This window comes from Puma concolor, chromosome B4 (genome assembly GCF_028749965.1).
Source record: "Puma concolor isolate L17-30 chromosome B4, mPumCon1.1.hap2, whole genome shotgun sequence".
In the NCBI taxonomy this organism is placed as follows: Eukaryota; Metazoa; Chordata; class Mammalia; order Carnivora; family Felidae; genus Puma; species Puma concolor.
In genome coordinates, this window is record NC_141673.1 from 14,179,707 (window position 1) to 14,190,737 (window position 11,031).

Genomic DNA, 11,031 nt, shown 5'->3' on the forward strand with positions numbered 1-11,031 from the left:
GGCCACTGACTTTGCTACTGCCCAAGTGACAGGTCTGAACAAGCCTCTCACTTGCCTGACTTTCCAAGTTCCCAAAGTCCTGCAGGAGCATCGCAGGGGAGCTGCCCTGCCACCTGTCCACAGTGCCCAGAGAGCGTGTGCACCTGCACAGGTGGGAAGGGGCTCCGACTCCTCCCAGAAACAGGCTGTAAGTGTAAACAGTAAGTGTAGTGCCCTTGGGGGAAGTATGAGTCCTCCCCGGTCTCATGACAGAACAGTCTGAAGACAGAGCCACTGCTCCCATCTCCGATTTTACAGAGAAGCCTCCGCTTTGAACAGTGTAAGAATGGCCAACGCCACCTTGGAGTGAAAAATCATACATTTCTAGGCAACCCGAATTTTACCAAAAAGATTGTAATAGTGGGGCACCTGGGTGGCTCAGTCAGTTCAGTGGCCAGTTTCGGCTCAGGTTGTGATCTCACAGTTCATGGGTTCAAGCTTTGCATCGGGTTCTGTTCTTACACCTCAAAGCCTGGAGCCTGCTTCAGACCCTCTGTCCCCGCCTCTCTCTGCCCCTCCCCCACTCATGTTCTGTCTGTCTTTCAAAAATAAATAAACATTAAAAAAATTTTTTTAATAAATAAATTTTTTAAAAAGATTGTAATAATAACTTAAGTTTCCATACTACTACTAAGTTACTAGAAGTTTCTAGAAGGTTTTCTCAAACAAGTTTTATTTTGGGAAAGTACCTTCATGAGATAGGTTATTCATTCAACAATTTGGAGATGATCCTTTTACACATTTTATACAGATAAACTGAGGAGTGGAGGGGACCTGCTCATGCCAGGACTTGAACCCCAACCTTCTTCCTGTATCCAGAATTCTGGAAAGTGATCTGAAATCACTTGGTTTAATACCTGCCCCCCAAAACGAAGACTTCTTTCTTCTTGGAGAAAAAATAACAACAACTACCAGTTTTTGAATATAAAACTTCTGCCAGACACTGTCATCAGCTCATGGAATCCTCACAACAAATCCATGAGGCAGATAACTGTTATTCCCCTTCTACAGATAAAGAAACTGAGACTCTGAGAGGCTAAATAACTTGCCCAAAGACACATCGCCAGTACGTGGCAGAGCCTGGATTCAGACCAGGTCTTAGGAGCTGCACAGCCAGTGCTTTTAAGTCTAATACCATTGGACTGGGTCTTGAATGTTCCCACCAATCAGTGTCAGAAGATAAAGGTAAACATGGAGGAACTGAGACCAAAATCAGTCTGAGTTTCCTACAGATGCCATAGCCTCATGGCTCCACGCCTGGTACATTTCCAAGGCATCTTTCCTTCCATCCCCATCCCCAGGTGATCTGAGAACTCATTTCAAGGCCATGTCTGTGGTCATGAGAGCTGAGGTTTGGCCTGCTGCGTCCGTGATTGCTGCTCTGGCCAACAGCTCACAAGCCACAAGGCCAAGTGCTAAATTATAGACCTTCCCTCCAAGAAATTGCTTTTGTCACCTTCCCTCCAAATGATGACCTATCAAGTCTCCTTGGACAAGTCGCATCCAGCATCCCCTGGAAACTTCCAAGTGCCACCTCTCAAGCCCTATTCCAGATGTAACAGATCAGAGGCTCTGGGGGTGGAACCCAGTGATTGGTTAAAAAAAATAGCCTCCTAGGTGATTCTGGTACTCAGCTCAAGTCTAAGTACCACTGCTCAAAGCAGAAGGCCCCCAGATCTCTCAGAAGTAGCATCCCACATGCTATATCCAGGAAACCTCTCTCATCTCTGTTTCTTTGGAGGCTACCTGGTGCTGATGGTCCCAGAGAACAGCCTTGAAGTCCAATGTCTACTGGACTCACGGTAGGTTCCTTGAGCGAGTATTCAGACTGTGATGTGTTTTCATGGCAGGTGAACTGTAATGTCACCCTGTTCTGTGCTGACCAGCCACTCAGTATGCTTGTCAGTGTTCCTGCTGAGCTAAGGAAAGCTGCCTTCCCACCCAGGAGTAGAGGACTGAGCCAGCTGCCTCCCTCCCCCATTTCCTCTTTCTCATACAGTAGGCCACGAGTTTATATTCTAAATAAGAAGGCTATTAATGCATTGATATCCCTGGGAGTAAGACCACTGTGAACTGACATTGCAGTTAGGGCAAACAAGGGGAAATAATGAGAATATTTTCATTTTTTGAGGAATTATTACATATCAGGCACTGCTCTGGATACTTTATGTGAATTCACATAGTTGTCAGAAATCTATGAAGTAGGTATTAGCATCTCTGTTTTACCTATAGAAAGAAATGAATCATATTAATTGTTATTTATTAATAAATTCACCTAGAGAAAGAAATGAAGGAGCAGAGGAATTCAGTAAGTTTTCTGCACCTGCTAAGTGACAGAATTCAAACCCAGACAGGGAGGCTCTAGAGCCATTGTTTTTTGTTTTGTTTTGTTTTTTTACATTTTTTTTTAATGTTTATTTATTTTTGAGAGAGAGAGACAGAGTGTGAGCAGGGGAGGGGCAGAGAGAGAAGGAGACACAGAATCTGAAGCAGGCTCCAGGCTCTGAGCTGTCAGCACAGAGCCCGATGCGGGGCTCGAACTCATGGACCGTGAGATCATGACCTGAGCTGAAGTCGGACAGACGCTCAACCGACTGAGCCACCCAGGCGCCGCTAGAGCCATTGTTTTCAGCCGCCTTGTTATAGTGCCTCTAGGGAAGGAGCATTTATTGAACGCTTGCTGTGTGCTAGCACTGTGCCAAGCCCTTTATAAACATTTTCTCATTTCAGTTCCTGAGCAGTCCAACAAGATAGATACTCTTTTCTCCAGTGGATGCAAGAGGCAAGTGAAGCCTCGTTTAAATGCTTTGCTGACCGAGGTCCCCAGTTCCTAAGTGGCGGAGGTGGGTTTTAAACCCTGGTGCGGTGGTCCCACTGTGCCATGCTTGAGCCTAGCGCACGTTCACAGCCACCGGTCGTGCTGGGCCGGCTCTGTGCAAGTCTCAGATGTCAAGGCTGCCTGTTGGGCTAGTTCACAGATGGAAAATCAACTCCTTCCCAGCCTGATTTTTTGATTAATCCCAACATCTTGCAGTATCCCTGCTTTTCACACTCTGTTAAGGTGATGTGACTCAGCCTTTCATTTTTCTTCCCATTGTGTGACTGTGGTTTAGGTGGCAGTTGCTGAACTGATAGAGCTGAGGATTCAAGTCCCTGCTCTCTGCCAGCCTGGCCATGTCGCCCACAACACAGCTTACTGAAAGGCCAGTGCCCGCGCACTGGGGAGTTCCTCAGGCTTCAGGGCAGGCACAGCCTCCATCAGGAGGGAGCAGAATAAGTAAGCGGCCGCCTCCCCTGCCAGCAGGGCTCCACTGACCACCCACTCTCACTTAAACCTCACTCGCGTTAGGGGCGCCTGGGTGGCTCAGTCGGTTGAGCATCTGACTTTGGCTCAGATCATGATCTCACGGTTCCTGAGTCCGAGCCCTGCACTGGGCTCTCTGCTCTCAGCGCCAAGCCCGCTTCGGATCCTCTGTCTCCCTCTCTCTCTGCCCCTGCCCCACTCACATGCGTGCTCTCTCCCTCTTGTTCGCTCTCTCTCCAAAATAAATACCCATTAAAAAAAAAAATCTCACCTCCTGCGTGGAGGTGGAACCCCCAGACCACGAGCTCTGTTCTCCCTGTAGCTCCCTAAGATGTTACGGTCCTACCCTTCAGTCTCACTTTCATTTTATCTTCTACCGTGTTCTTTGTCCCTAACCCCTTGCTCTTGGGCCAGGTCTGCTGCCTTCACTAGGCTCCCAGCCTCCTGCCATCTCTTTGTAGCTTCCAGAGGCAGATTCCTGCCCTACTGTCTGCCCTCTGTCTTAGGTACCCCTCAGGTTTTTAGGTTACTCATTAGTTAAGTTATTCAACTTAGTGTCTGATTATTGACTCTTTGCTGTGTGTATAGACCAGAGAGTGTGGGTAAGAATGACACGGAAGAGAGATAACCTAGCATAGTGGTTCAGGGTCCTGGCCCTTGAGCCAGGCTGTCTAGGATTGAATCCCAGCCCATCCTTATTATTTGTAACTTGGTATTAAGTTATACCAATTTAAAGCTATAGATACAGTATTTACAATGTAACTGGTATACAGTAAGTGCTTAATAACTATTAGCTTGTTAGGATTGTTGTTACATAGTTGTATTCATTTGCTGTATAACAAGCTGCTACAAATTTAGAAGCTTTAAACAATACAAATTTGTTACCTCACAGTCCCTGAGGGTGAGAGATTGGGGCATGGAATGTCTGGATTCTCAGTAGGGTCTCACTGGGCTGAAATCAAAGTGAGGGCAAGACTACAGTTCTCCTGAACTCTGGGCTCATGGACTTCCTTTCCTTGCACTTGGAAGGCTACGGTCACCATTTCCCTGCTGGCTCTTTGCCACGTTGCCCCCACAGGCAGCCCACACATGGCTCTTCACTCTCTTCCAAACTCAGATCTAAAAGTTCACATGATTTGGCCAGACCCACCTCAGGAATCCCCCTTTTAATTAGTCCAAAGTCAACTGATTGGTCAATTTAATTACATCTATGAGGATTCTACAAAGATCCTTTTTGCCATATGATGTAACATACTCAAAGGAGTGACACGGTCACAGGTTCAGCCTCAGGGGGGAGAATGTTGTACGAGGGCAGGAGCACCGTGTTCTCTGGTAGGATCAACCAGCACACGCTCACCTGCAGTTCATTCCATATAAATGATACAGAGCACTCCACGAATTCACCGACCCCTTCATTGTGAGAGTCTTGGCGTTAGTGAAAGATGTACATAACAGACTGGGTTAGTCTCCTAAGGCTGCCATAACAAAATTGTACAAAGCGGGCAGCCCAACACGGCAGAAGTTTATTCTCTTGTAGTTGTGGAAGCCAGAAATCCAAAGTCAAGGTGTTGGCAGGTTCATTCTTCCTCCAAAGGCTCTAGGGAAGAATCCTTCCTTGCCTCTTTCCAGCTCCTGGTGGAGGCTGGCCAACTCTGATGTCCCTTGGCTTGTGGGAGCATCACTTCCATCTCTGCCTCCACCTGTCCATGGCATCCTCCCAGTGTGTGTCTCAGTGTCCACATTTGCCTCTTCTTATAAAGATACCAGTGGTTGGATTAGAGCCCACCCTATTCCACCATGATCTCATCTTGATATATCTGCAAAGACCCTCTTTCCAAATAGGTCCCATTCACAGGTACTGGAAGTTAGAGCTTGAACATCTTTTGGGGGGGACACAGTGCAACCCACAAGGACCGTATCGGCATAAACCTTTCCTTCCTTCCTTTTGCCCAATGGCTTTTCTCTCTGTGACCTAGGTACCACGTCTGGACAAAAGGCCATGCTCCCACAAACTTCGCCAAGTGGCGGACTGCCACCACGCCTTACCGTGTTGAGTGGGAAGCTGATTTCGAGCCATATGTTGTTGTGAGAAGGGACTGCCCTGAGTATGACCGGAGGTTTGTGGGCTTTGGATGGAACAAGGTGGCTCATATCATGGAACTGGATGCACAGGTGAGACAATGGACTGTCATGGCTGTGAGGAAAGAAGCAGCCTAGACTTCAGGGCTGAAAGGGGACCTTGGAGGTGAGAAAGCAGAGCCCGAGAGGGAACAAGACATGGCCTAGGACCAGAAGTGAGAAAATGGCAGTGCTAATTCTTAGGGCTGTTGATTTCCAAACCTTCTTTCTCTACATTTGGGTGAGAGTTCGATTCCTGACCAGGACCCAGGCAAGTGTGAGTGTCCTGTGACAAAACATTCCACCCCCCATCCTTACCCAATTTAATGATGAGGATGAAAAATCGTCACTTAGCGTTAGAGCCATATAAGTGGCCCAAAGCATTTTAGGAGTTCCATATGAGTGACACAAGGCTTGAGGCTGAGGGGCAGCTCATTATTGTACGTTATAACTATAAGTGATGGTCTTTAGACTGTATTTAATTGTGAAACACTTTCATTCATTCAATAATACTTATTAAACACCTGCTTCAGAAGAAATCAGTAGAATTCCAACAGGTTAAACCAGGAGTCTGCAAACTTATTCCACAAAGGACCAGATGGAAAATTTGGGGACTTTAGGGGCACCTGGGTGGCTGTCGATTAAGCGTCCGACTTCAGCTCGGGTCATGATCTCACATTTTGTGAGTTCAAGCCTCGCATCGGGCTCTGTGCTGACAGCTCAGAGCCTGAAGCCTGCTTCAGATTCTGTGTCTCCCCCTCTCTCTGCCCTTCCCATGCTCATGCTGTGTCTCTCAATAATAAATAAACATTAAAAAAATTTTTTTTGAATGGGGGGCTTTGTGGGGCCTACAGGTCTCCTTCTCAACTACTTAACTCTGCCTTTGTCATTCAATGGTAGGCAGTATCTCAACCAATGAGTGTGGCTGTGTTCCAATAAAACTTTATTTATAAAAACATGCAGCAAGCCGGACATGTTGCAGTTCATCAGCCCCCCGTGTTAAACAAACAAAAGTAAAGTTGATCTGGTTAAGTTAGGAGAAAGATTCCTGGGCCTCTCGACTCCACCTTTTTCTCTTTGTGTCTATTCTCCAAGGCACCTGTTCATGGAGCACAGTGCACATACTTCTCAACAGGAGCACCAAATTCATAAAAAAAAAAAAAAAGCAAGGTTGGATATGCTCAGTGCTGCCTGGCCTGAGAATCACCTGGAGAATTTTCCAACAGCTCGTTATATTTGAGAGCAGTCCCAAGTGGTTTTAATAAGTATCTAGGGTTGCAAACCACTTGTGTAGATGGAAGGTTGTAGACTAGTGTCCATATTTAACAACAGAAGCATGACTGATAGTATTCATTTTGTCATTGATACTTGGAGGTAGTCTAGTGCTACTCACATACAGAAATGTTTAGTCTGCCTCAGCTTCTGCTTGAACAAAAAGAAAAGTACTATTTTTGTATCCAGCAGTGTGGTGAGGTGAACTGGTTCAAATAAAATTAATGTTTCCAGCACTAAAACCTGGGCTTTGTTTGTTTTAGGCAATTTTGGTGGGATTCTTGAGCATTTCTTGCTTATTTCCCTTTTTTGCCAGTAACACAGCCAATTTTGCCCTTTCCAGTGATTGAAGGAAATGATGAGGTCATACCTGACAGGTAATCCAGCCACACCTACTGGGGCTAATGGGATCGGTGAGCTTCTTTGCCCCTGTAGGAGATGTCGCAACAGCTAAGCTCTGACAGTTCTTGCATTTTCTTTTCAGGAATTTTTCTTACTCCTCCTTACCATCACCTGTCATTTCTTGCTGCGGTCAGTGTTCTTCCATCTGTAACAGATGCCTTTCTCCATTTTTTTTTAATGTTTATATATTTTTGAGAGAGAAAGAGAGACAGACAGAGTGAGAGGCAGAGAGAGAGGGAGACACAGAATCCGAAGGAGGCTCCAGGCTCTAAGCTATCAGTACAGAGCCAGAAGCAGGGCTTGAACTTGTGAACCACAGATCATGATCTGAGCCGAAGTCAGATGCTTAACCGACTGAGCCACCAGGTGCCCCTACCTTTCTCCATTCTGATTTTCCCTCTCATAGTTTATTCTGATCTGTTCTAGGCCGGGAAACTAGATGATCAAAGCCTATCAGACATTATGTCCAAAACCAGAATACACAGAGTCTGAGTGAAGGTGCACCGGATTCTCCTTTGTTACACGTTCTAAATTTATGTCACCCATTTGGGCTGTTTGGAGACATTTTATTTTTGGTCTGAGTTTCTGTATTCTGCCAAGCGGAGGCCCCTGTATGGCGATGTGACGTGTAAGAAGGATAGGTAGGCAAGAGCTTTGTTCCTAATGAGCTTTCCATGAAAGCTCATGGAATCTATGAGATTGGGAATCTATGAGATTCCATTGGGATCTTTTTTTTTATTATTCCTTTTTTGTCCCCTCTTGTGTACTAGTATGTTAGTCTGTCAAACCTCATCAAGCCCTATGAGAAATCACATAAACAGACATCATTTAATTGAGCAACAGAGTCTCTCGTGGCTTATGTCGTTCTAGAACAACCACGTGGGCATGTGCTCACATTTATCAAGAACCTTTCATGGGCCATGAGCTCTGCCCAGCATCATCCACACATTATTAGTCATCTTTCAAGGTAGGTATTATTACTTTTACTTTATAGATGAGAAAACTAAGGCATAGAGAAGCCAAGAAGTTTGTCCAGAGTCAGGGAAACAGCCCTGCTCTGTCCCTCTCCAGCATGGCAGGCTTTCCATGGCCCCACCCTCCTTGCTGACATCATTCCCCACTTCATTCAGTCACTTTGTCATTTGGTCATGCACTTGGGCATTCATCATGCATTCTGGAGGGTTCTTGCAAGCGCTCTCACACTACTCTTGTCTTCCAGGAATATGAATTCATCGTGCTGCCCAATGCCTACATGATCCACATGCCTCACGCCCCCAGCTTTGACATCACCAAGTTCCGGTCCAACAAGCAATACCGCATCTGTCTCAAAACCCTGAAGGAAGAGTTTCAGCAGGACATGTCCCGCCGCTATGGCTTTGCCGCCCTCAAATATCTCACGGCTGAGAACAACAGCTAGCACCAGGAAACCCACCCCTATTCTGCAGGGGAAAAGCCACTTTGCTATTTGGGGCCCAGCCTTCAAACTCAAAATTTGAGCAATGCTTTTTTGGTTTGTTTTTATTTGTCTCTTTGGCCCAACAAAGCCGCCCACACTACAGAGATCTGGGACGAGGATCCAGCCAGCTCCTCTCTGCTCCACAATCTGGCATTCCCAGAATGTGGAAGAGTAGCTCATCAACACAGTCTCTTCAAGAACGGGACACAGGGGTGTTAGAGGGAGCAAAGGGGTTATCCTACTAAAAAGCCACAAAACCGAGCTGGTCTTTAGGGATGTTCTTGTTGCTTTTTAAGAAAGGGAAGTCAGGGTGCTGGGGGTTAGCGATCCCAGAAAATAAAGGCAAAACTGTCTTTTTGTCAGAGGAAACTTTCTTTTGTGTCCTGCAATCTACCTGTGTATCCAAGGTGGGGGCCATCCAATGATCTGAACCAACCATGCAGAAAGACCCAGTGGGGACATTATACCTGGTGGGACCTGGAGGTGGGGTGGGTTGGTTCTTTATCCTCAAGGTCGCTCTTGTTTTGCTTTGATTTCTTTTCCTTTGAGGGGATTTTGTTTGTTTGTTTTTGGTCTGGGAATCCAAAATTGAAAACTTGATCTTTTAAGTCTCTGAAAGAGAATCAGCTGCGTCAACCAACATCCCCTTATGAGCAGTGGCCCAGCAAGGAGGACAAGAGTCTTGCCAATATTTAAACATGGGCAGCCCTCTTCAGGATTCTCACTGAGGCCCCCATGACCTTGAATTCCCTACTCTCCAGAATCCAGGGGCTAAGACGGGGACTGCGGAAATAGGAAGACCATCCCGTCTACAACCAGTCACATTTTCTATTGGCAGTGACCGCTTCCTGAAGAAAGGGCTCTGAAGGGGCTGCTTCGGTGCACATGAAAGGTACGAACCTCCCAGGCCTTCAGAAGAACTTTAATAGTTCACACATGCCCAATTCCGAAGATTCACATGTCCCTTTGGAGACCTTGAGGAAGAATGTGTTGGGTTCCTCCGACTCCGTGCTGCTTCGCTGCGGGTGGGAGGAGGTCACAGCCTCAGGCTCCCTCTGGGACCTGTCCAGAGGGCAGGCAAGCACCTTTACCACCATTACAAGGATTGAGGAGACGCTGGACTTTTTACCCATTTTCTTGAATCTTCAATATTAATGTTGTGTTTACATTGATGAGAACAAAAGTCCACGCCCTCCTCTAGGCTGGGCTGTTTGTATTGAGTTGCAATGTGACCAGCGAACGCTGCATTCAATAAACGAAAGTACGGACTGTGTCTCCCCCGCTCCCTCCCTCCACTCATGTAAGAAGCTGCAGAGGGTAGCTCCAGGGTAGAGAGCAAGATCGATAAACAGCAACTTTACACTTTGTGTTCTCCCGTTTTGTTTTTCTCACCATTTGAACCTTAACCTTGTTTTCTCCTTTTCTGAGGTTAGATCTCACCACACCCTCTGACCCTCAAAGCATCTTCAGAGTCTCTGTCCAGCTTCTGTCTCGGCACGGAAGCCAGATGTTTTATATCTCAGATGCTAGCACGTTAAAACCTGGTCGTCAGTAGCAGAGTGAGCCTCTAAGACTCTGTCCTGGTGGCCATGTGACACCCCACCGCAATCTGACCTATGAGACCCTTCCATGTGTTATATGCCCAAGGGGAGATTTCACTCAGGTTGATTTTTAAAAACTTAGGAAAACAATCAGTAAGACTCACCCTCACACAGATACGGATAAGTTTGTGTGTCTGTAAGCATGTGTGTATGTCTGTCATGGTATTACATACATATAGCATATAGGTAGCATGCATATCACAATATATGAATACTGTAAAAAGTAGACTATCACAAAAGTATTCAAAGTACATGGTAAAGTCCCCTTTCTCCATAGGTGTGTGACAGCCAGCCCCGACCAGCTCATGAGGACTTACTGTGTGCATCTTTCTCCTACTCTTGTGTTTGAAATTGGCCATGATGGAAGTATTTACACCATGGGAAATCTGAAAACCACAAATCAGGGCACCGCACCCCCCCCCCAAGAGCTGGTTGTTAAACATTTACCAGCACACCAGTGCCTTTTTATTTTCGTTGTGTACACACACACACTCATTCACTCACTCAAAAACTCTCTTTTCTAGAGAAGACCATTGTTAATAGATGTAATTTTTAATTAATCACTACCAGCTACTTGAGCCAAGTGAGAATATACAGTAGTACTAGCTCTTTGATGTTAAAAATCAATTTTTAATTCCCTAAAGCCTTTTATGTTTTAAATTTTTCACAGCCCCTGGATCCTGCCCAGCCACCTTGCTTTTACTTGCGTTTGTATGGGTATGAGAATGACCGTATCACTTACCATGCAGACCGGGTCACCTCTGAGAAGAAGAGAAGGTAGTAAGTGCTTTGAGACAATAGGTATAAATTGGAGGACAATGTAGCTTCATGCACACTGA

At 46.0% G+C, this 11,031-nt stretch overlaps 1 protein-coding gene across 1 annotated transcript in view; it reads left to right on the plus strand.

Annotated features, from left to right (window-relative positions):
• The window catches only part of LARGE1 (LARGE xylosyl- and glucuronyltransferase 1), a 548,933-nt gene extending 539,069 nt beyond the window's left edge, over positions 1 to 9,864 (plus strand). The window contains exons 14-15 of the mRNA XM_086712419.1: positions 5,320 to 5,515; positions 8,355 to 9,864. Of these exons, the coding sequence (XP_086568545.1) occupies positions 5,320 to 5,515; positions 8,355 to 8,552 (394 nt within the window). The 3' untranslated portion in view covers positions 8,553 to 9,864. The remainder of the gene's footprint in view (positions 1 to 5,319; positions 5,516 to 8,354) is intronic.
• The last annotated feature ends 1,167 nt before the right edge of the window (positions 9,865 to 11,031 follow it).